This window comes from Armigeres subalbatus, chromosome 3 (genome assembly GCF_024139115.2).
Source record: "Armigeres subalbatus isolate Guangzhou_Male chromosome 3, GZ_Asu_2, whole genome shotgun sequence".
Classification (NCBI taxonomy): domain Eukaryota; kingdom Metazoa; phylum Arthropoda; class Insecta; order Diptera; family Culicidae; genus Armigeres; species Armigeres subalbatus.
In genome coordinates this window covers 106,807,371-106,834,266 of record NC_085141.1, presented here as the reverse complement: position 1 = coordinate 106,834,266, position 26,896 = coordinate 106,807,371, and the positions used below count along the sequence as shown (strand labels likewise).

Genomic DNA, 26,896 nt, shown 5'->3' with positions numbered 1-26,896 from the left:
TGAATAGATCTGGAGCCTTCCTTAGCCGTGCGGTACGATGCACTCCTACACTGCAAGGCCATGCTAAAAGTGGCAGGGTTCGATTCCCGGTCTTGTCTAGGAAATATTCTCGCCTTCTCTGGGCATAAAGTATCATCGTAGCCTCATGATATACGAATGCGGAAATGGTAACTTGTACTAGATACCTCCCAGTTAACACTAGGATTCATTCGTTCAGAAAATCGTTGTAACTAAATTTTCAAATGGCTATATCTCAGTGGTTTTTCAACCGATTTTCTCAGTTTTTTCACCAACCTCTTAGCCATCTCTTCTAGTTTCTGGACATTGCAAAATATCGTATCTAGGGGTGTTCAATTTTTCACTAGAGCTGTGGGAGTAAAGCAACGGATTTAGAAAAATGCGATTTTGGAGATATACTTATATTTCATTACCAAAAATTATATCTATTCATATAGTGATGATGGAAATGATATAATAACAAATAAGGGACATCACCTAGAACATAAGAACACATTTTGAGCATCCCTACTATGCATACGATGATAATTCGGTACCTTTAGGAACCACTTTATACTACACGATGTATAAAGCTTCAGAAAATGTTTTCAAGCATGTTGTCTACTGTGAACTTGTTAAAATAAATGTAAACTATATACGAAACATGTGTGATAATAAATTATGATGTTCTAGGATCTCCGAACTGTACTGGAATTTGAATCAAATGGTCTACCGAATCAACCAAGGCTTCCATGATGCCCCAGCCGCAGTATCAACCCAATTATGTCCTCCGAGTATTTGTCTTTCACTTGCGTCTCAAATCCAAACATATGAGATGTTGTAAGATCTCCAAATTGTCCTGGAGTTTGAGTAAAATGGTCTATCGAATCAACCACGGCTTCCATGATGTCCTCTGCCGTAGTATGAACCCTATTATGTCTTCCGAGTATTTTCTTTCACTTCCATCTCAAATTCAGGCATTTGAGATGTTGTAAGATCTCCAAATTGCCCTGGAGTTTGAATAAAATGGTCTTTCGAAATCAACCAAGGCATCCACGATGTCCCCAGCCGCGGTATCAACCCAATTATATCCTCCGAGTATTTATCTTCCACTTGCGTCTCAAATCCAGGCATTTGAGTCGTTGTAAGATCTCCAAATTGTCCTGGAGTTTGAGTAAAATGGTCTTTCGAAATCAACCAAGGCATCCATGATGTCCCCAGCCGCGGTATCAACCCAATTATGTCCTCCGAGTATTTATCTTTCACTTGCGTCTCAAATCCAGGCATTTGAGTCGTTGTAAGATCTCCAAATTGTCCTGGAGTTTGAGTAAAATGGTCTTTCGAAATCAACCAAGGCATCCATGATGTCCCCAGCCACGGTATCAACCCAATTATGTCATCCAGTATTTATCTTTCACTTGCGTCTCAAATCCAGGCATTTGAGATATTGTAAGATCTCCAAATTGCCTTGGAGTTTGAGAAAAATGATCTATCGAATCAGCCAAGGCTTCCATGATGTCCTCTGCCGCGGTATCACCCCAATTATGTACTCCGGGTATTTGTCTTTTACTTGCGTCTTAAATTTAGGCATATGAGATGTTGTAAAATCTCCAAATTGTCTTGAAGTTTGAATCAAATGGTCAAAAGGATCAACCAAGGCTTCCATGAAGTCCCCAGCCGCGGCATCAACCCAATTATGTCCTCTGAATATTTGTCTTTCACTTGCGTTGCAGTTTAAGGCAATTGAAATGTTGTGAAATCTCCAAATTGTCCTTGAGTATGAATCAAATGGTCTAACGAATCGACCAAAGCTTCCATGAAGTCCTCAGCCGCGGTATCAACTCAATAATGTCCTCTGAATATTTGTCTTTCACTTGCGTCGCAGTTTTAGGCAATTGAGATGTTGTAAGATCTTCAAATTGTCCATGAGTTTGAATCAAATGGTCTATCGAATCGACCAAAGCTTTCATGATGTCCCCAGCCGCGCTACCAACCCAATTATGACCTCCGAGTATTTGTCTTTTACTTGCATTACAAATCCAGGCTATATGAGTTGATTACTTTACTTATGATGTTTATTGTTTATTATTATTATAATAATCATCCGACAGTGTATGTTTGTCTTAATGAAACTTTACTCTAAAAACCTCAATTTTAAGAACATCACTTTGTCAGTCGAAGTCTAATTTCGGACACGTCGCGTTAAGTCCGATCATCATTGATCAAATTGGTACAATCTGGTCCTAGTAATGGTGTCCTCGAGGTAAACGGAAGAAGACACTAGAATGGAACGTATAGGCAAGCATATTGATGTCCATTATCGCCAAAAAATAGGGGGAGGGGGTGGTTATCCGATACACCAACAAGAACTTTGGTAAGTCTGCAAGTTGTACTCCCGGAATTCATCAATGATCATCCGCAGGCTGAACATCTGATCCGTCGTTGATCGACCCTCACGAAAACCTGACTGGTATTCGCTGACGAAGGACTCTTCTAGCGGTGTCAGTCTGTTAAACAGAATACGCGAAAGAATTGTGTACGCCGAGCTCAGAAGGGCGATCCTTCTGTAATTGGCACACTCTAGTCGACGGTCATTGCTTTCAAAAGTTAGGAAGGGAATGGGAAACAATCCAAAAAGGTTGGTGTTTTGGTTAAACGGAAGAAAGGAGAGATCACTTACTACCTGGTTTATTTCGGTTTTTTCTCTTTGAATCGAGAAAATGAGGGAACCGAAAACATTTCAGAGAGGCATCGTAAAGCGTGTTGTTTTGGGAGGAGTACGTTAAGTACTACGTAGGACCAGTCACGGCAGCAGAAATCTCACGCTCCGGCACACTGTCATCCCTAGCTGCATGATTTGGGTAATCATTTGTCATAAGACAATTTTTAATTGTAACTTACCAGATACGTGAGGCCTTCTTTAGTGTCTCGTACTTGACTCGACTAAATGTGTGCATGAGCTCGGAAGACATGATTAGATACATACCTTCGCTGGAGACATAGTTCCAGGCGAGGTTGATTTGGTTGACAGACTACTTGATCCACAACCAGGGCGATTTGGGGGACTAATAACATCGCATTTTTATATACCAAACATGTGCATGGGCTCGGAAGATTGGATAAAAACATCAGCTGGAGACATATTTCAAGGTAGGGTTGATTTGCAAGTCGTGGTTCATTTGGAAAGTAATTTAAAAACAATTATGTCCACTAAATTGCGTTGAGGGGGCCCTCCTTAGCCGTGCGGTAAGACGCGCGGCTACAAAGCAAGACCATGCTGAGGGTGGCTGGGTTCGATTCCCGGTGCCGGTCTAGGCAATTTTCGGATTGGAAATTGTCTCAACTTCCCTGGGCATAAAAGTATCCATCGTGTTAGCCTCATGATATACGAATGCAAAAATGGTAACCTGGCTTAGAAACCTCGCAGTTAATAACTGTGGAAGTGCTTAATGAACACTAAGCTGCGAGGCGGCTCTGTCCCAGTGTGGGGATGTAATGCCAATAAGAAGAAGAAGAAGAAATTGCGTTGATATCGTGGCTGAAGACATCATGGCAGCCTTGGTTGATTCGGTAGGCCATTTGATTCAAACTCCAGGACAATTTGGGAATTTTACAACATCTCATATGCCTGGATTTGTGACGCACGTGAAAGTCAAATCATCGGGGGACGTAATTGAGATGATACCGTGGCTAGGGACTTCATGGAAGCCTTGGTTGATTCGGTAGACCATTTGATTTAAACTCCAGAATAATTTGGAGATCTTCCAACATATGATATGTCTGGATTTGTGACGCAAGACAAATACTCGGAGGAAATAATTGTGTTGAAAATGCGGCTGGGGATATTATGGAAGTATTCGTTGAATCGGTAGGCCATTTGTTTCAAACTCCAGGACAATTTGGATATCTTTCAACATCTCATATGCCTGGATTTGTGACGTAAGTGAAACTTGAAGACTCGGAGAACATTATTCGGTTAATACCGCTGCTAAAAACAGCATGGAAGCCTTGGTTGATTTGCTAGACTATTTGATACAAACTCCAGGACATTTAGGAGACATTACAAAATCTCATTTGCCTGGATTTGAGACGCAAGTGAAAGACAAGCTAGAGACTTCATGGAAGCCTTGGTTGATTCGATAGACCATTTCACTCAAACTCCAGGATAATTTGGAGATCTTACAACATCTCATATGCCTTGATTTGAGGCGCAAATGAAATGCAATTACTCGGAGGACATAAAAGAGTTGATATCGCGGCTGAGGACATCATGAAAGCTTTGGTTGATTCAATAGACCATTTTGCTCATACTCTAGAACCATTTGAATATCTTACAACATCCCCTATGCCTGGATTTGAGACACAGGTGGAAGACAATTATTCGGAGGACATGATAGGGTTTATACTGCGGCTGAGAACATCATGGAGGCCTTGGTTGATTCGATAGACCATTTTACCCAAAATCCAGGACAATTCGGAGATCTTAGAACATCTCAAATGCCTGGATTTGAGACGCAAGTGAAAAATAAATAAGGATGGGACATAATTGGGTTAATACCGTGGCATGAGACATCATTGGAGCCTCGGTTGATTCGATAGACCATTTTACAACATCCGCAAGTCAAGCTCTTACAGGCGCAAGTCAAATACAAATACTCGAAGGACATAAAAGAGTTGATATCGCGGCTGGGGACATCACGGAAGCCTTGGTTGATTTGGTAGACCATTTTACTCAAACTCCAGGAAAACTTTGAGATCTTACAACATCTCAATTTCCTGGATTTAAGACGCAAGTAAAATATAAATACTCGGAGGACATTACTGGGTTGAAACCGCGTCTGGGTACATCATGTAAGCCATGGTTGATTCGATAGACCATTTTACTCATACAGGGACAATTAGGAGATCTTACAACAACTCAATTGCCTGAAACTGCAACGCAAGTGAAAGACAAATATTCGAAGGACATAATTGGGTTTATGTCGTGGCTGGGGACTTCGTGGAAGCCTTGGTTGATTCGATAGACCACTTGATTCAAACTGCACGAAAATTTGGAGATCTTACAACATCTCATATGCCTGGATTTGAGACGCAAGTGAAAAACAAATACTCGGAGAACATAATTGGGGTGATCCCGCGGCAGAGGACATCATGGAAGCCTTTGTTGATTCAATAGACCATTTTACTCAAACTCCAGGACAATTTGGAGATCTTACAACGACTCAAATGCCTGGATTTGAGACGCAAGTGAAAGATAAATACTCGGAGGACATAATTGGGTTGACACCGCGGCTGAGGACATCATGGATGCCTTGGTTGATTCGATGGACCATTTTACTCAAACTCCAGGGCAATTTGGAGATCTTACAACACCTCAAAAGCCTGGATTTGAGATGCAAGTGGAAGACAAATACTCGGAGGACATAATTGGGTTTATACTACGGCAGAGGACATCATGGAAGCCTTGGTTGATTCGGTAGACCAGTTTGCTCAAACTCCAGGACAATTTGGAGATATTACAACGACTCAAATGCCTGGATTTGAGACGCAAGTGAAAGATAAATACTCGGAGGACATAATTGGGTTGACACCGCGGCTGAGGACATCATGGATGCCTTGGTTGATTCGGTAGACCATTTTACTCAAACTTCAGGACAATTTGGAGATCTTACAACATCTCAAATGCCTGGATTTGAGGCGCAAGTGAAAGATAAATACTCGGAGGACATAATTGGATTGATACCGCGGCTGGGGACATCATGGATGCCTTTGTTGATTCGATAGACCATTTTACTCAAACTCCAGGGCAATTTGGAGATCTTACAACATCTCAAATGCCTGGATTTGAGATGCAAGTGAAAGACAAATACTCGGAGGACATAATTGGGTTCATACTACGGCAGAGGACATCATGGAAGCCGTGGTTGATTCGATAGACCATTTTACTCAAACTCCAGGACAATTTGGAGATCTTACAGCGACTCAAATGCCTGGATTTGAGACGCAAGTGAAAGATAAATACTCGGAGGACATAATTGGGTTGATACCGCGACTGGGGACATCATTGATGCCTTCGTTGATTCGATAGACCATTTTACTCAAACTCCAGGACAATTTGGAGATCTTACAACATCTCAAATGCCTGGATTTGAGTCGCAAGTGAAAGATAAATACTCGGAGGACTTAATTGGGTTGATACCGCGGTATAGGACATCATGGAAGCCTTGGTTGATTCGGTAGACCATTTGATTCAAATTCCAGTACAGTTCGGAGATCCTAGAACATCATAATTTATTATCACACATGTTTCGTATATAGTTTACATTTATTTTAACAAGTTCACAGTAGACAACATGCTTGAAAACATTTTCTGAAGCTTTATACATCGTGTAGTATAAAGTGGTTCCTAAAGGTACCGAATTATCATCGTATGCATAGTAGGGATGCTCAAAATGTGTTCTTATGTTCCAGGTGATGTCTTTTATTTGTAATTTTATCATTTCCATCATCACTATATGAATAGATATCATTTTTGGTAATGAAATATAAGTATATCTCCAAAATCGCATTTTTCTAAATCCGTTGCTTTACTCCCACAGCTCTAGTGAAAAATTGAACACCCCTAGATACGATATTTTGCAATGTCCAGAAACTAGAAGAGATGGCTAAGAGGTTGGTGAAAAAACTGATAAAATCGGTTGAAAAACCACTGAGATATAGCCATTTGAAAATTTAGTTACAACGATTTTCTGCACGAATGTATCCGCGTAAGTTTTTTTAGCGAATCAATCCTAGTGTTAATAACTGTGGAAGTGCTTAATGAACACTAAGCTCCGAGGCGGCATATGTCAGAGTGGTTGATGTAATGCCAATAAGAAGAAGTATTATTAAATTTAAGAACATAATATCACTCTTTAACATTTCAAATCAACAAACAAATAAAACTACGAAAACTGTGTTTCAAACTTGATTGAACCTCAATCTACGTCTGCATTATGTGATCATTGTTATATGCTACCGCCGTGGATAACAGTTTACTTGCATACTGTTCGTGGTTATCTGCATTTTGTAGTTTTGCTAAATAGTATAGAAATTTCTGTGGATGGCTTCCGTAGCTGGCTCCGTATACTTTGTAAGGCCTCCCTTCCCTGTAATTCGCTCAATTCAAGAACATGGAATTTCAAAATAAGAAATTTTTCGATGATAGGTAGCCCGGCTGCTGTTGATCTGTCACAAAAAGCTCGTAAGGCGTACGAATAGAAGTCAAACAATGTTACACTAAAACAGCAAACAGCTGCTTGTGGTAGACTCACTATAGTGAGTCGACTGGACCCCATACCTCACATACCTTATAAATTTTGGGCCGAAAATTTGGTAGAGCAATCCCACCAGCAAATTTAGCGCTGGAGGAGGGGTTTTGTCTAAAATTATGTCATAGTCTCCTCCTTCCAGAAGATGATTATGAACACAATTGAAATATAATCGAGCTTCTTCCTTGACCTGTCCAGCGTTAAATTCTGTTTCTATGGTAACAAGTGGTGCAGGGTTGCTGTTTTTTCAATAGACTCGTGTGAGTTATGCAGTTACACAAGAATTCGCTATCGAAAAATGAAAGATATGTTCGGTGTCAACAGTATTTTTAGTATAACTTCTGCTACTTTAATCATATGAAAATTATTTTTATATGAAAATTTTCCTTGAAGCGTAAGGAAAACAATGTGGTACCTGGATATAACTTGCTTCAAAAAATTTCAAAAAATCAGAATAGATTTTTAGGTTAAAAATATCCTCTTAAATGGTAAAAAAAGTAAAATTTTCACCGATGGAATATTTCATTCGACACAGATCCTTAAACTAGAGGTCAAAAACCATGACCTAACGGCTTAACATCCGAGGTGCATTCACTTAGCATAATAGTTGCCTTTAAACATAGCGTGGAACACCTTGCAACGTAATGTTGGTACCGGAATAAACAATTATTTTTCAATATTCATTAGATTTTATATTTTGTACACATGAATAGCATGATGAACTAATTGCGTACCTACTTTCTAAAATTTCAATTATAATAAAAGATTTTATTCACTCAGTCAAACATTGTTCTGTTCTGCTACATAAAAAAGAATTCATAACGTATATCACGTGGAAATGGTCAATATTCAAACCTCCGCCTCTCTTCTTCACGATCTTTGCATTGAACATCTAAAATTGTCATACTTTTAGAAACGCGTTAGGTTTTGTTTTGGAAGGATGGATTGAATTTTTCGGAATTCTAGTTTCCGCATATTCTTTGAAATCACAAAATAATCCTTAGATTTTCATGGCTGAACTATGATTCATCCAAACGTTTCTCCTGCTCCATATAATTTTGCATACAAGCAGTGCAGTACGACTTGCATGCACTGGATGGCCACATGCTGGTTGGCCACAAACAGGCTGCAAAAAACGTGGAACGGATCTATCCGGCTGGTTCTCTGTGCCCGTTAGTTGGAAATATAATCTGTCTTCAACAGCCGATTTTTGACATCCCAAAAGATTTGGTTGAAAAACGGCTGAGATCTGGGTGCTCAAAGTGGCCGTTCCACGTTTTTTGCGACCTTGGTACTTTGCGTTACAAATCTTGGCTCGGTATTTCTAGTGTTAAGCGTGTGTACGTTACATTATGGACAAGCTTTTTTTTACTTCAATGTCATTTATTAGTTTCGTTTTGCTTTATAGAAATTGTTACATAACAAGAGTTTGTCCATATAGCCCTTCAGCTTTGATAGTTTTAATTTTTTTTATACTGCAGATGGCCATGTTCCTAATATCAGTGTTGGTAGAATCATGCTCAAATCTCACTCACCGAGGCCTCACGCACGAGTTGACTCGCTTGCGATTATGTATGGAGAGCATCGCGCATGAGTTTTTCACGCAGGATCGCAACGTTTCGCTAATTTGCCGAAAAATTATTCCGCTCCAAAAAGTGTCAAAACCCAATCGAAGCGTATTTCATGTTTACGTATGGATTTGTTATCCATTGTTTAAAGCAAAGAAAGTTATTCCAATGAATTTAATTAAGAAGAACACGCAATGATGCAAATCGCGAGTCAAATCATGGACGATTCTCTGGGCCATGAGTCGGGTGCAGGGTTTGAATCCAAAGAAGCATAGATAGGTAGCATGAGAGGTAAGGTGATATAGGTGAGAGACGTTTTTTTGGTAGATGTTACGATAATGAACTGATTCGGGGAGCTACAACTCATGATAAATTTCTTTCAATAAGCCCCAATTGCGGGGCACCGGTTCTGATGATGCAGCTACACTTGTTTTACACAGCCGTGCAAAAAAATATAATCCCCAACATGAAATGAGCGAGAACAAAGCGTTTTATCAAACCCCATCGGTGGGGGCTGCCTGCCGATAGTTTTGTTTTCATGGCTTGTTATGATTCGAAGAGGTTTTTGCCTCTCTTTTATCGTTGTTCGTTAACTATTGAGAGCGATTTCTGCAAACCCTGGTCGGATGAGGTTTGCCTCGCGCTTGATTTGAGTCGTGGATAAGATTTGAGTTTTCACCAACACTGTAATCCTTATACAGTTGTCAATATCGCCCCAATTCGACATAGGTATTTCCAAAGACTTATATCCTATCGATCATAATTGAACCGTTTGTTTGAGAAACTGCATATGTAACATTTTTGGCCAAAATGAGATTTTTATATATTCTGAATCCTAGTCCAAAAATACGTATTCTGGCAAAAAATACGAAAAAAAAAATTTGTTCAGGAATGTATGAAATTTTTTTCGTTTGTTTGAGAAACTACATATGTCCACGTACTTTGAAAAGCAATTGTGGAGTACTGCTTAGATTTTTTGCGCTGAAAATGCCCCAGGGTGTTGAGTTTTGCCAAAAACTATTGATCTGTATCGAAGAAATCGAAAGATTCGGTGCAAATTTGTTCAGAAAACAGTATTTTGTTGTTTTCTCGAAATAGTGTAAAATAGACTTATGCAGTTTCTCAAACAAATGATTCAATTACTGTGAATCTACTAAAATTATTAATGATGATAGGCTTCTACTTCTTATTGGCATCACATCCCCACAGTGGGACAGAGCCGCCTCGCAGCTTAGTGTTCTTTTTGCACTTCCACAGTTATTAACTGCGGGGTTTCTAAGCCAGGTTACCATTTTTGCATTCGTATATCATGAGGCTAGGACGACGATACTTTTATGCCCAGGGAAATCGAGACAATTTCCAATCCGAAAATTGCCTAGACCGGCACCGGGAATCGAACCCAGCCACCCTCAGCATGGTCTTGCTTTGTAGCCGCGCGTCTTACCGCACGGCTAAGGAGGGCCCCAGTATGATGATAGGCTATAAATATATAAAAGCGTGGTATTATCAATTTGTGCTGGAAAATTAATAATGTTGGCTTCAAATCTTAAATTACATAACTACAAAATTATAAGAAAATTCGAATTTCAACTAAACCATCTTAAAATAAATATTTCAAGAACAAGTGAGGTTGCCAAAATGCGTTTTTTAATTGTATAGCCCTTTTACATTATTGTAAGCCATTCCCTTTAATAATAATGCTCACTTAAGTCATAATCAACGTTGGCTGTCTTGCCCCATATGGCGATCTTTCCCCTATTGTTCATCTTCCTACGTTCCTCTTTATGCTGGTTTGTTTAGCTCCAATTTCATTAGTTCCTTAATCGAGCTCCATCGCACACTAGTGGAGGCGAGGTTCATTGGAGCCCATTGCGTGAGGTGTATACGAAAAAAATTGGGCATTTATTTCTTAAACCGTCTAAGACGAATTAAGTACTGTCCATTTAATTCCACCAGTTAATTTTCGTTATCTTTGCAGATACGTATTTCGACCACAACTGTGTGGTCGTCTTCAGTGTCTTGTACTTGACTCGACTTACAAGACACAAGTACAAGACACTGAGGGTCTGTCTCATTTGGAGAATTAAACTTAAAAGTGACAGTTCGAAAATTAAAAAACACCCCGTTATAAGAATGGCTGGTGCTACCCAGCAATTCCAATAAGACATCGATGGAAAATGATTCGATATCTGTCAGTAATCTTGCTCTGCGAGCAGGGTTATTCGATAATTATTGAAATGTCACTTTTAAGTTTAATTTCAGTTTAATTATCCAATTGAGACAGATCCTGAAGACGACCACACAGTTGTGGTCAAAATACGTATCTGCAAAGATAACGAAAATTAACTGGTGGAATTAAATGGACAGTACTTAATTCGTCTTAGACGGTTTAATACATTCCACTAAACGAGCTTAATATATTTTTCTGATTTATTTCTTACTTACTAACTATCTGGAGGTTATTAGAGGTATGTTCGCAGCTTGCGTAACACATATATTACGTCTGAAAGAATATGATTTCTTCGAATATCATTAGAAAAATCATATACAGTTTCGCAAGATGGAAAAAACATAATAACAGTATACTGGCGCATTGCTACCAACCAGTCTACGGTGGTTCAAACTGTGCTAAGGGGTTATGCTCAGAGGCCAATAGTGAACGTCTAATCAAAAAGTCTAATGGTAGACGTATTGCCTAGTGTTAAGACATCGCAGATAGTTTTAGCCGTTCGATCGATATCGATTAGCCTATTATAAAATATTATTAGTTGTGTAGTTTCTATGCGTTACTTACTTCTGAATGCCTGCCGCTCCTTCACCGCTTCATCCCAGTCGGAGAGCTTCTTCACTATCAAATATATACGCCGCCTCAGATCAGCCTGATGTTCTTGCTCTTCCACTTCATTACCGGGTGCAAAATTCACCAGGTAATAGTTTAGACCCTGCAACGCCCCTGCCAACGACACCAGCGAGGGGTAATTCTCCTCCAGCAGTTGGCCCTCGGCCACCCGCATCATATTGTCCACTATTTTGCGCTGGTACGCTTCAGAGACACACTCCGGAAAATCCTTCGCAATCAATCCGATCAGCTCGAACAGATTCTGCTGGAAGCGATTCGTCAGCTTGCTGCGCTGATCGAAAACCGTCAACAGTTGCCCCAGCAAATGGCTCATGTCGTACTGCTCGTCGAGGCAGTTGTAAACCAGCAAATCCTGAACGACCGCCGTAGCCAATTCCCGTTCGCGCGCACTTACCGAGGACGACTGGACGTATCGGACACATTCACGGACGACACTCTCAACGGATTTACGAACTTGTACACTGTGTTTCTGAACCAACCGACGCAACAGCTCGAATATCTCTTCGTTGACCTTTTGGAAACGTCCGGACGTTTTGATTGAACGCTGGAGAAACGCCAGCACACCATTCGGAGAGTTAATCAAGATGTCCAAGTAATATTCTGTGGGAGAAAGCGAAATAAAGTTTAACATTCGAGCACGCGTGCTGTTATATTTTGTACAGGAAATTGCTTGCAAATCATAGCATGAAGCGATTCAATACCATGCGCTTGCTGAAGGCTTAAAATATTCTGAATTTTAGGTCCATATCAAAATATCCTAGTGTCTCAAAATGTAAACCACCTCCCTTATTACCCATCATTGCACATACGACAGATATGCGATGACTAAGAGCAGTATGCAACGATCACTCACCTGATTCCGCCGAACTTTGTCCGTCTCCAGCGAGGACCAACTCTCCGATGGTTAAAATGCATTCCTTGCCCTTTACAGCATGTTGAGCATCGATGCATCCCTTTAGCAGGGAAAGTATACGTTCCAGTTCCGTAGCCATCGTTCAAGGCACTTTTTTGGTGAAATTCTTCCACAAACCACGACGACCGGCTTTTCCACTCACAAAACACGCACCATCTGAAACGAAACGAAGTTGACGACACGAATGTACACGAAAGAAAAACAAAACAAACACTTTTGGCGTCGCGGCGTCGATGCACGTTTAAAGCCATCTACCCAAAAGGAAGATCAAACAACTCAAAGTTAGGATCAACAAAGTAAATTAAAATTTTATTTAATGAATTAACATCCCGACCAACAGTTGGTTAGACCAACGAAGTTACTATTTCTTTAAGAATATTGTCCAGAGGAGCGACATCCAATTTTTTACTATGGATTTTGACATGTTTGCCTGTTTGTTCTTTTTTGGGGGATAAATTTATCCCCAGTGTCAAATTACCCAGGTAACCATTAGCACTTTATTTCGCCTTTTCGGCTATATAGGGCTATTATAGAGCCAGTATGAAGTTTGTTAGCTCTGTGGTAGCCTCATAGTCGCACGTATGGCTTATTTTAATGCTTATGGTTACCTGGGTACCCCAATACTGATTTATTTTGCAATAGTATGTGCGTGAATTTTGAATGTTTACGTTTTTACAGGAGAATATGATGCAAAACCAAGTGCAAAACGCACATACCACTTAATAAGGCAACATGATACAATCATGGAAAATAGAGAAAAATTTGACGAATTATCAATTAAAACAATTTTACACTCGATTCCATGCTTTCAAACTTAAGAATGTTCAACTTATTTGCTCAATTATTTAGAATGCTAGTTGCACAAGGTACTGTCTATGCCTTTGTTCGTTTCATATCATTTTCACCCTCGCAATTGTTTATGTTCACAGTGCACTCGTATTGGTGATTCAGAAAAGATGTGACAAAGATGACGTAGCTTGTCATCCCCGTGGTATTGTCTATCCGGAATAAAGTTAGAACGCTTTTTATACCGAAGTCGGATTTTTCTCCAGATACAGGCAACTTTCCCAACTTCGGAAGTAGTGCGCTAGATTCGCCTAAAGATGCGCTAAACAACGCATCAATTAGTTTGACGGATAAATAATACTTCGGAAGAAAGTTTGGTTCGGAAGTCCCGACTTCCGAACTCTAAGTGCTACGCCGACAATATCTTCATAATTCTTCATGTCAATCTTTAAAGTTCCTTTAATTAACCATCGATATATCGCTATCCAGCTTTCTACGCTCTGTAATGGCGGCTTGTCGGTGTGTAAAAATCAATCGGTCACTGTACTTTTTGACACTAGCTGGAGGGAAGCCTGGAAGAGGCCTTTTCATGTGACACTGCCGAGACTGCATTTGTTTACAACCGCTGAACAGGCCTGCAATCCCGAAGCTGTCACTTTCATAGAAGAGCTGTCAATTGACGATGTAATCAGCTGATTTTAAACGTCTCGTGAAAAGGCCTAGTGATCACCGCCCCATAAAAAAATTGACAGCTCCAAAATTTTGCGATCACCCGACGAAATCCGGTGACTACCAAATCGACCTATTTTCCGAGGGGCGATTCATTGTTGTCAAATAATGAATCGAAAATACGTGAGTGAAAATAATTCATAAAAATACAAATATTGCACAAAAATACAAAAAAAAAGCATAAGAATACGTCATGACACGGAAAATTCGAAAAATCATATTTAATGCACATAATGCAAAAAAAAATCTTCAAATAAATCGAAATGCAAGTAAAATGGTCATTACGCGAATTCAAAGTCTTTTCGTAATTTAATACAATATTCACTGTAAACGCACACATCAAAGAAAACAAAACGGCATTACTATAGCTTTGCCACTCAGTTGGAATTCCCTCCCCTATTTTATTCATTCGATTTGAAACCCATTTCAACAACCAGGTCAACAGCAGATGCTAAAATGTTTACAAAATCATGCAATATGGCTGGCGGATTTTCACCGAGACGTGTTTACAAATATCGTTGCGCCGCATGTCGATACATATTTACCATATTGATTCGTTCATTGCGAGTGAATGTAACATATTTATTTAGGAATTGGATAATCGTTCGAAAATGATGAACATGTTTTAAGCAAATCAAAAATAATCACATTTTTAGTTTGAGAACGGTATTTACTGTCGTTCATTTCTAGATAAAAATACATAGTATTTCAAATCTGGCAAGTGTTTTATAGAATAATATATATTAGCATTTGCTCCATAATTATAAATTGAAAGGTTTTCTGTCGGTCATTGCATGCGAATAGGTAAATGTCTTGTGGATACACAAGAAGTCAGAAATGTTTTGCATCCGAGAACTTCCTTGAATGGATCGAGAATCTAATACGTTATCACTATAGGTTTGCTCAGTACGGTGAAATAACCTGTAGATTTTTTTCGTAAAATGTAAAGAATATGCAATTTAGTCCCAATCATACAAGGTTGGAAAAATCTCAAGAAAATGTTTGATACAATCTGATGCAGCAGTCGCCTCTGAAGTGTGTTTTTTTGTCTTCGAAGCACTGAAATGCAAAAATTGAAGTTCAAATACAAGAATAATAAATTTCAATCCATTTATGTGAAAGAATACACTAATATTACACCAATGCACAAAAAATTACTTCAATTCAATTTAATGCATTATTACATCCAATACACGTACATTACATGGAAATACATAAAAAATACATTATTACATTTTCAATACGTCGGACTGAATCGAAAATACACAAGTGAATCGCCCCTCGCTATTTTCATACCGACGAAGTCGAATGTCGTAGACTACTCATTTTCGTCGCAAGATTTGTTGAACAATTAAATTGTTGCCGATTTATCGGTAAAATAATCGATTGATTGTATATTTGTTGCTTATTTTGATTGCCTGATTAATATGCAGACGAAATCGGGTTCCTGTGTTTATAAATATTAATTGAAGCAAGTGAGTATTTGATATTTAATTAATTAAATGCGAATTATATGTGAGTTTTTACAGTCCGAGGCACATCCCAGAACACGTCATAAGACTAATTCTATGTAATAATCAAGGTAAGTTTTCCAATTTAGTGAGATTTTAACAGTTGTGTAGATTACTGGATCCCAGAGGAAATTCGATATAGTTTGGAAATGATTTTTTAGACACTAGTAGAATGTGACCTCGAATGTGACTATTTCGGCTTGATCTGGTCCCTTAAGTAGACTGACTTTCCTTGTTTTAAAATACATGGAGAGAAAAATCCGGAGGAAAATTTTCCCGTGGTTTGAGGCTGCAGATGATCAGTCACAGTTTAGAACTGAAAAGTATGACAATTTTCCCTGTGGTAGTAGCGGATTGTGTTAAAATAATAATCAAAGATACGAAATGGAAGCATGAATTATTTGAATGAGATTTGAATTTCTAAAACGAAGCAATCGGCGTTCGAATAGTAGGCGCCCATTAGCACACGAATATGAGCTCGATTGACAGAACGAAACAAAGAAAGAGACGATACTAATCCGAATATTGGGTACATCGTCTATGTATCATTAGCGCTACTCGTTCTGTCAGAACATACTTGTGAGTACACAGCCCATGATAATTCAGATATTCGACGGATGTCCAAAGGATATTCGCTCGGCCCCGACATGGCGCGGTTGGTAGCTGGCCATGATTCGGGGTATTTTTTGTGTAAAATAGAGAAAGTAGGAGAAAAAAAAAGAGATGAGAAATGCTCTCCGGTGGAAATAGACGGAGAAGCAAAGATACAAGATGATATATAAAAAAAAAGGAAAAATTGAAGGAAGGATTTGAAAAATGCTCTCCGGTAGGAATAGACGGAGAAGCAAGAGTACAAGATGATCTGAAAAAAAAAATGAAAAAGAAAACAACTTGAACTTTGTTAGTGATGGACAGAGTACAAGAACAAAAAAAAGAAGGAAACAGTTGGCCTTTGGCTGAGCTAGACGTAGAGCCACAGAAATAGTATGACAAGCAATGAAAAAGAACGATGGTTGAAGATTTTCTGATTTTGTAGTTTGATCGATGGTCTTGGGACTGGAAAACTAACATGACAGAGAATTGAAAATTTAACAAAGTGTTGTTTTGCGATTTTTTTTAACGAAAGAGAATCATAGAAGAGAGTAGAGGTGAGCGGGATTGTGGTAGTAGCGGATTGTGTTAAAATAATAATCAAAGAGACGAAATGGAAGCATGAATTATTTGAATGAGATTTGAATTTCTAAATCGAAGCAATCGGCGTTCGAACAGTAGGCGCCCATTAGCACACGAATATGAGCTCGATTGACAGAACGAAACAAAGAAAGAGACGATACTAATCCGAATATTGGGTACATCGTCTGTGTATCACTAGCGCTACTCGTTCTGTCAGAACATACTTGTGAGTACACAGCCCATGATAATTCAGATATTCGACGGATGTCCTAAGGATATTCGCTCGGCCCCGACAGGGATGTTGGGATGTTTGATTATCCGTACCATCATTTCGTGCATCTCACTCTAGAAAATACATCCAACTAGGGTAAATGATATATTTTGGACATGTACATATTTTGGACAAGCCTGAGCTTCTTCGATCAATTTTAGATAATGTGTAGGAAATTTTTTATCGAAAGTATGATCATTGCATACTTTTACCTCAACTCTAGCGGCTCCTGGAGAGAATTCACAAATCAACTATTATTTATCTTTGAAATTATTTAAAATGTAAAGCTTTCTACCAAAGTGCCTGCTGGACGCCAGTATGCAGGAGAACATGCATTCGTAACATGCACTTGAAACACGTTTAAATTGGTTTAAACGGCAATCTTGAGATCCTGCGGCCAAAGTTTAATTGTAATTGAGATACTAACATATTCCAATCGCTTAACATGAACTTGAGACGGATGAAAAAGGAGTGACCAAAATGAAGTTATGTTTTTATGCATCATACATTTATTGGTCACCCCATGTACAGTACACGGATGAACCATTAATTGCCAACTTTCAGGCTGTTTTCAATGATATCGATAAGATTGCGAAAAAATGTTAATTTCTGGTTTAATCTATGTCAGTTAAGCAAATAAATGCATTTAAATGAATGTGGATACGTGTAGGTACACACTTAGAAAAAGTTACCGACTTCGGTAATTCGATTACCGAATTCTCAACAGCTGAACGGTCGGTAATGGTTTCGGTAAAATAAAAAACCACCGAAACATCTGTAAATTGCCATTGAGAGGAAAGCTGTCAAATTTACTGACTGTTCGGTAATGTCCACCGAAAAACTGAACCAGATCTGTAAATTGCATCAGGCGGCAATCCGTCGCCTGATAGATCGGTACATTTTACCAAAAAAAAAATAGTTCGTAATCGCATTTACTGGAAAATTATTATTTGCATTTCAAATAAGGGCTATATTTTACCAATTTATTGTATTTTGTTTTCCTTACAATAATATTTATATAAATCAGTTCGTTCATAATAAGTCATTGAAAACAATGCAGAAATTCGATAGCGGTTGATTCTCCATCCATGAAAAGGAAGAAGTTCTTATTGTCAGGTTTAGGAACTTGGAGAATACGGGGAAGCATCGACATGATCTGCCTCTCCAACATCCCACATCCAACAGCAATCCGCACATCCTTTTGGCACACCGGAAAATTGGCAACAAACCATCATTGAGCCGCTTTCTAAAGCCTGCGGGGAGTCTTCTTCGTGCTGTAACAAATGAAATCATTCACTCAGAGTGCCTCCAAACAACGAAATTTATATTTTACCTGTATCTTAACCAAACCAGCTACCCGATTTCCAACGCCAACTCCTCTTAATATTTTCGAGGCATGTTTAAATATGACGATTGTGAAATTAGTATTTCTCTGCGGCACTTGAAAAATAACTGTGGACAGCGTGTGAAGCAGCCATTTTGACACTTGATGCTTTAGTGCGACGATCTGCAGCTCCAATTACCGAAACTCCAGCAAAATATGTTACCGACTTCGGTGCTGAAGCTGATTCACAGAATTTCCGGTAGAGATATTTACTGAACTCGGTGAATCAGAACTAATTTACAGAAAATCGGTAATTTAAATGACAGATATGAATACGTCACTCCGAAATTACCGAAAAATCTGTATTTTTTTTAATTACCGTCGATATCCGTGAAAAAAATTACCGAACTCATAACATCTATTTAAGTGTGTAAGTCATACCATTGAGATCTGTAGGTGGCCATTTTTAAATTAGGAGAAAATGACTCTGTCCAAAATATATGCATTTTCCATGTCGAAATTATATATTTGATGTCCAAAAAGAAAATATTTCAGTTCGCAGTATATCACAGTTTACATCTAGTAAACGTAATTTACTCAAAAATTGGGCAATGGATACACAAGACTAATCATAGGTTATGTATTTGGATGAACCTTGTGGTTTTCAATTGTTTTATACTATTCAATCTCGATATATTTTCTAATGAATGTCCTGCGGTTGTCCAAGATACATCATTTACCCTATCTGAAAAGTGAAAACTAGAGATTATTTTCCAAATTGTCACAAAATAGAATGAAGATTGAGTTCATAAAGGTAGCATCATACATATTAGTAAAATTTTCCGCCGGATTTTGATCCTATGTATTTTAAACGTGGTTATATGGTTAGTATTCTGTGCTGTCAATCAAATTGATACATGGGGGCGTACTGAATTCTCGAGGTGTTAAACTATCTTAGGTCAGACTGAGAACCGAACAGTAATCACTTTCTCGAAATATTCAGTATTTTCTTTCTCTTGCAGAATTATGCAGTTTGAGACGATTCCAAAGGATAACAAAGTGTTTGTGCACCCGGCCCTGTTCCCACCAATATCTACGGAAGTATGGACATTCCTCAAATAATCACCCATGCCACCCGATTAAACACCCTATTTGATCGGATTGCATTGCACTTTTGATCACAGTTTGGAACCGTCACACTTTTAAACTGTGTTGTTCGATTTAGTGTGAACAGCGCAATAACTAGATTAATCATTCTATTTCCTCGGGTTTCATCACACATCATTCAATACGAAATTGACCTAGCATTCATTCGATTTTATCGACGTTGGTCTACCGATTTCGTTTGGCGTCGCGTCGGCTGCCTACCCTGTAAGAGCCGAGAGCCGATGCCCACGTAGCGTTTTTTTAACGCTGCGTGCACATGGCGTTGAAAAAACGCAGGTGTGCATCGGTGCGGCGACGCTGCGTTACCGCTTTTTTCCGATGCACACATGCGTTCTTTTAACGCCGTGTGCACGCAGCGTTGAAAAGACGCTACGTGGGCATCGGGCCTAAGGGTGCGGCCAGAGTAGACGCGGCGAAGCGTCTATACGATTTGACAGCTCCTTATTATTGATTATTATTCCTTTGCGTGCAGTTTTCGCGCGGCGTCGCGTAGACGCGTCTACTCTGGTAGGCACCTAATAGCCTGTTCAAATTACGCCAATAATAATATAATAATTGGCGTTTCAGGGTAAATACGCTTTATGATGTCATTATTTACGTAATATTCCATACATTTTGCGCTGTCAAAAGATACCCGCTAAAAAGAGTCATAAAGAATTTATTACGAACAATTCTCGCTTAACTTTTCAAAAGGACCTAAGTAACATTTTTTTCATGAATTAATTTGAATAGCGCAATCAACAGAACAACATGAAAGCTTTTGATTGCGCTATTCAAATTAATTCATGAAAAAAATGTTACTTAGGTCCTTTTGAAAAGTTAAGCGAGAATTATTACGAGAGAGCTTTCGTTCTAACTGGGATGCAGGGAGAAATTCAACAAAACAAAACTGACAAGCGTCACGCTCTCTTTGCCAGAGAGAAAATTCTCTCTGTTTTCATTTCGTTTCGTAGTTGACAGTCATGCTCTTTCTGTCGCAGCAGGGTCGAATGCATGTTAGATGGAAATCTTCTGAGCGCTGAATAGAATAACTCGGATTGTGATGGTTTTGAGGAAAGCATTTTATATGATGAAAAATAATGATGATAATTATTTATTCTATTTAAACATGAATTGTTTAAAAAACAGATGCTCTCTAGTATTAACATGAAGTATTTAACTTAAACCTAGATTTAATAGAACAAATCGAATAAATTTTCAAAGTTCAAGGGCTAATGCGGAAGACAATTTAAAACGTAGGAATGGTTGTAAAACGAATATATTTGATGAATAAACATGATTTCATAAATTGTATCAATTCTGCTCCTTGAATGGCTTAATATACTTTGGATTTCAACATTTTACACGTGGGACAACTGTACGATTTGAATGGGATGTATATATGAAGTAGAATAACCTTAAATAAAACATGGATTGGTAATGCATTAATTCATCCAAAATCCAGTTTAAATTATATCACATTCACACGATTCGATTTTGTTAGAAGCTGTATCATTGATTGTCGAGTAGAACGCAATGGTTCAGTTTCCATTTTTTCCTTCATACATGGAGATACTGGTGGAAATACATTTTAGTTCGATAATATTTCTTGAAAATTGGTCCAATCGTCCTTTTTTTATTTATTTGTGAGAATTCCCAAAAGTATCTAAATTTTTCTATCAAATCTCCGTTCGATCATAGTACAGAATCAAAATACTTTTTAAACTTAAAAATAAATTGAGGAATAGTCTGATTCCTCGAAGAACGGCGCACCCAACTAATGAATTATCATTGTCCTTAATGAGAGCTTCAAATATTCTTCAAAAATCCCTTTTCATATTTTTTTTTTATATTTTTTTTTCGTAGAAACTTTGTTCAGAAAAAAATGTTCGATTGTCGCCACACAAATGCTTGATTTCGCTAATTAAATTTTAAAACTCTCCTTGAATTCAACCCTGTATTAGCGTGCAAATGAGCAAACATGGAAACGTCAAGATATATTATCTTGCTGCAGTCTGAACACTTCGTAATAATTGGATACCCTCTCACTTAACAAAGTCATAAATAGCCCAATCTGAATTAGGGTCTCGCCGACATTTCTCACCAACACGAACGCACGGTTGTGGTTGCAAACAATCCCATTTGATTTTGCCGTGACAGCTGCTCGTGGTTGCAAACAAACTGAGTAAAAGTGTGAGTGAAATGTGCGTGTGCGTACACGCTCGCAGAAAGCCTAATAGGCTACACGTAAAAAAATTTAATGTTATTTATTATTAAGATTTCTAATACTTTTCTGCCAAAGCAGGCGCCTAATGATAAGTATAAGAAAAAACTTATACATCGCATTAGTCACATACATTCCAAAACTTATACTTTTCATTAACTTATGAATGTTATTAGCTTTTTGATATGGGATCATTCATTAGGTGGCATATAATGAAGAGTATAAGTATTTTCGAATGGTTTTTTGCCATAACATATAAGGTTATTTTTTTACGTGTATAAAAGTCCCATAAGGCTCGGTGAAACAATCTATAGATTCGTCGGGACCAACCTCGGTCGATCCTACCGACGTGAACCGATTTAGTCGGGGGGAAAGTCGCAGATGCGTCAATTGACAGTCAGAGGAAAATTAATCGAGCAGCTGGATGGTTATGTTTTGCTGGTGGATTTTTCTACACTTCCGTGAATTTCACAACAAGTGCTTTTAGCAAATATTCCCGATTTCCCAAACAAGAGTGATAAAACTCTCGTGATAATTATTATTACATCATACTATAATCAGGCATTTTGTTTGAAATTACATCGTTTTGGATGCAATCGATGCCATGAACGACATCCGCCGCCTAAAGGAACAACAGAAAGAAAAGCATCCCGCCTTCGGTTCTTATCTGGAATGCATGACCCGGGCCCTGTTTACGGGATTGGCCGCCTTCACGTTAGGTAAGTTCAATTCCAAATCGTATTTAATTTTGTTGACTCAAGGTAAATTCAAGAATTGAGCAATACTATCATAACTTAATAATTGTAATGGTTTATATTCCGGTTTCTAATAACATCAGGCTCACCAACCATCCACAATTTATTATGTAGAACTTATTTAAATTGTATCTATCAAACGAAATACTTAAAAAAATACCATTACAACACAATGGCATTATAGAGAATAGTAGTTGTATTTTGATTATAAACATATAGCAATAAGCAAAGGAACGTTAACGTCCTATGGTGAAAGCTTTGTGTTTGGTAATAATTATTGCACTCATTACATTCTATCCAATCGACATAATCAGATCATTAATGCATTTTTCGTTTCGTTTAACGTTACAGGATTTTCGTCGACATATTTCCTGCAAAAGATTATTTCTAAGCGACTGCCGTATCAACCGAAAATTGGCATCCTGCTGTCGACGGTGATCGGAACAGCCGCTTCGTATAAGGTGACCGCCGATCGTACCAAATCCTGCCAGGCAGGTTGGATGGCCGCTGAGGGCAAATTTACTGCCCTCTCCGACCGTCACTCGTCCGACTTGAAAGCGAACAACAATGGCAACTAACTTAGTAGTGAGGCGGTGCTTCCCTGCGGCAATGATCGGAGGGACATTTTTACGCAGAGGGATAATTAGAACAGAATGCATTTCTGCTAGTTTTAGATGTAAATACACGGATGCGAATAAGTATAAGGGGTTCAGGGGAAAATATAAGACGATGGCTTCCGGAGCTGATACGGACGATAGTCGTGATATCGGGTCGGATCAGTTTGACTTGGATGATGCGGAATATGATGCCGTGGCGAACAGTGCTATGCACGTTCAGAAACGATTGCAAAATGAACAAAACGTTTTGGTAATTCAGCCGTATGTTAAGTGGGGTCCCAGAAAGTCCGATAGTAAGCCAGAGCATCAACTTTTGGAAGCAGAAGCGTTGGTACGATCTTTGCCCAAATGGAAAGTGGAACACAGTATAAAGGTTCCCTTGGATTCTCTCGAAAAGAAGCATCTTTTTGGAGCTGGAAAGCTGGAAGAATTAAAAACTATACTAAGCGATTTGCAGACGTCCGGCAAACTAATCACCTGCATTTTCATAAGCAAAGGAACGTTGACGTTTGGACAGAAGAAATTATTGGAACAACACTTCAAACTTCCGGTCATGGATCGTTACACCATAGTTATCCAGATCCTTCGATTGCATGCCATCAGCACTGAGGCAAAGCTGCAAGTAGCGATGGCGGAAATTCCTTACATTTGGTCACAGATGAAAGATCATGACAAAATTCACCTCACGGAATCCCAGAAACAAATGCTACGTTTGAGAGAACGTAAACTCAAGGACGAGTTGGTCACCATTCGCTCCCACCGGGAGCTCTTGCGAAACAAAAGAAAACAAAAAGCTTTTCCCATTGTCGCTGTTGTCGGATATACAAATGCTGGTAAGACCTCGCTGATTAAGGCCCTAACGGAAGAAAAATCATTGGAACCGAAAGATCAACTGTTCGCTACTTTGGACGTGACGGCTCATGCTGGCCTGCTTCCGTGCAAACTAGAAGTTCTGTTCATGGACACCGTCGGTTTCATGGCGGACATTCCCACCGGCTTGATTGAATGCTTCGTGGCAACCTTGGAAGACGCCATGCTGGCCGATGTAATCGTCCATGTCCAGGACGTTTCCCACGAGAATTTCCCCGAGCAGAAAAGGCACGTCGAAACGACGCTCAAGTCCCTGCTTAGAACATCCGGTGTTACCCACCAGCCGAAATTGCTGGACAACGTCATAAATGTGGGCAACAAGGCCGATCTCCTTCCGGATACTGATGGCCATGGGGACATCCAGCTGGTATCGTCCAAAACGCTGCATGGAATGAACGATCTGCTGAAGGAAATTGAACGAAAAATATTGCAAGTCACTGGTCGACAAAAGATGATCATTCGAGTCCCGATGGGTGGTTCGGAAGTAGCGTGGTTGTACAAAAATGCGGCAGTAACGGAGACGGCCGCCGATCCCGTCGATAGCCAACGAATGCTGGTCAGCGTGGTCATTACGGAGGCAAAGTTGCAACAGTTTAGGCACCAGTTTGTGATTAAAAAGCAAGGATGATTACAGCAGATAGAAATATACCAAAACTGTTTTATTTTAGTGCAAAATAATTATTGAATTATTCGATTGCCCCATGCATAGTGATAGTACATGCTTTCAGCTAAGCAATTGAACAACATTTGCGTATAATATTAACCTAGATTCGGCGATATCTTAAAGCACCGCCGATCTGATTGTCCACCCCAGGGTTCTTATATTTTTTTCTATTTCATTGTGGCGTCGTGTGCAGCAATTTTTTATTATTTACTATGAAGTGACACGTCGGTTCGTCGATGCGACGAACTAACACCGACGGTATCCTGGATTTCGACACCAAAATGGTTTCTAAGAGCAGCCACCAGGTCTCCGGCTTCGGTTATTTTTTTCCAGGCCCCGACACTACACTACTTCTACTGGGCATAGGGCCTTAACATGCACCCCATTACCCCCCCTTATACGCAGTATAATGCTGTGCAGCAACCCGTTTCAAGAATCATCTCACCCTTCTGCGGATGCAGTTGACATCATCACCCATGCCAGCGAGTTTTTCATTGCTTCTCATGACCCTCAGAACATCGGCGCAACTTTTGTTCTCGGCTTTGACAATAATTGCCTAGCCTTTGTCCCTTCGACTACGGCAATTGGAAGGTGCGCCCTTTCGCATACGGGTGTTACCCTTCTTGACCACCATTCTTTTCTCTTTCTCTCTGCAGTTTTCTTTGCGGTTTCCTTTTCCGCTCGTTTCGCTGTTTTGGGGTTCACGAAAAAAAGGCCTTTATTCATGCGAATTTCAGCACCCTTTTAAGGCACTTGCAGTAAGGAGAGTACGGAGCGTCAATTCTGTCTCCTTCATGGCCTCCGTAGCCTGGATCAGAGACGATGGTATTATATAGAGACACGCGGAGAGAATAAAAGCAATTCTGGCTTCACGGCCAGCAGACAAAAAAAATCTGTGCGATCGGCAACATAAAAATTTGTGAGAACTTGAAGTGACTCTCAGTGTGAGCAGTTATTTCGTTTGCTCCAACTACATATTTTGTATTCTTTAGCACCATTCCCTTATATTCAACAATAAATATGATTAACTATCATATATAAATTTGCAATGAGAACTATGAAAACATCTTTATTTACTGAACTTTTCAAACTTTTTCAAAATTTCTTTAATGTTGATTACAATACCTATCTTGCATTTAGTACCGATTGGTAATGTTTGTTTACTTTGCTCGTTTGGTACCGCGTGTGACGGTTCGTTTGGTACTTTCGGCTTCACTGTTTGCGGGTCTCTATCTTTAAACAACGTCTCTGGCCTGGATCACTGCCAACTTCTCCTTAGTCAGTGTGTAGGCGGATCTTTCATTTCGCCTCCTCACTGGCGTTCAGCAGGGACCTCCATGACTGCTTTGCCTCTATAACGAGGGTCATCACAGACATCTTTTGATTCCTGCTGTACTGCCCGCGGTTATCCAGAAAGGACATGATCACGTCCGAGATGTCCGTGACTGCCAACCCTCACATCCAATATCTTCTTCTTCTTATTGGCATTACATCCCCACACTGGGACAGAGCCGCCTCGCAGCTTAGTGTTCATTGAGCACTTCCACAGTTATTAACTGCGAGGTTTCTAAACCAAGTTACCATTTTTGCATTCGTATATCATGAGGCTAACACGATGATACTTTTATGCCCAGGGAAGTCGAGACAATTTCCAATCCGAAAATTTCCTAGACCGGCACCGGGAATCGAAACCCAGCCACCCTCAGCATGGTCACATCCAATATATAAATAGCAATACCCAAAGCGGTGACGCGCGGCTACAAAGCAAGACCATGCTGAGGGTGGCTGGGTTCGATTCCCGGTGCCGGTCTAAGCAATTTTCGGATTGGAAATTGTTTCGACTTCCGTGGGCATAAAAGTATCATCGTGTTAGCCTCATGATATACAAATGCAAAAATGGTAACTTGGCTTAGAAACCTCACAGTTAATAACTGTGGAAGTGCTTAATGAACATTAAGCTATGAGGCGGCTCTGTCTCAATGTGGGGATGTAATGTCAATAAGAAGAAGAAGAAGAACCAAAGCAAAGTCCATTAACGCGCGCTGCCAGAACCATAGGGGGCGTCGGGGTAATTTGGCCACCCTAAGGCAAATATATTAAACATGATTTTAATCAATACATTAATATACTGCTTCCAATGGAAAATTCAATGTGTAAGAATTCATTTGTCCTTGAGTA

The 26,896-nt window shown here is 39.4% G+C and overlaps 3 protein-coding genes across 3 annotated transcripts in view; 2 read left to right on the top strand and 1 right to left on the bottom strand.

Annotated features, from left to right (window-relative positions):
• LOC134225245 (DNA-dependent protein kinase catalytic subunit-like) overlaps positions 1-12,792 on the bottom strand; it is a 145,291-nt gene extending 132,499 nt beyond the window's left edge. The window contains exons 1-2 of the mRNA XM_062705157.1: positions 12,589-12,792; positions 11,670-12,335 (exon numbers count right to left, since the gene is read on the bottom strand). Coding sequence (XP_062561141.1) covers positions 11,670-12,335; positions 12,589-12,727 — 805 coding nt within the window. The 5' untranslated portion in view covers positions 12,728-12,792. The remainder of the gene's footprint in view (positions 1-11,669; positions 12,336-12,588) is intronic.
• A 9,420-nt stretch (positions 12,793-22,212) lies between these two features.
• On the top strand, positions 22,213-23,145 carry LOC134225091 (transmembrane protein 141). The gene is made up of 2 exons (XM_062704880.1): positions 22,213-22,531; positions 22,919-23,145. Exons 1-2 carry the CDS (start codon positions 22,417-22,419, stop codon positions 23,143-23,145), a joined length of 342 nt encoding a protein of 113 aa, XP_062560864.1. The 5' UTR covers positions 22,213-22,416.
• LOC134225090 (putative GTP-binding protein 6) lies at positions 23,135-24,732 on the top strand. The gene has a single exon (XM_062704879.1). The coding sequence runs from the start codon at positions 23,135-23,137 to the stop codon at positions 24,680-24,682; it is 1,548 nt and encodes a 515-aa protein (XP_062560863.1). The 3' UTR covers positions 24,683-24,732.
• Positions 24,733-26,896: the final 2,164 nt, after the last annotated feature.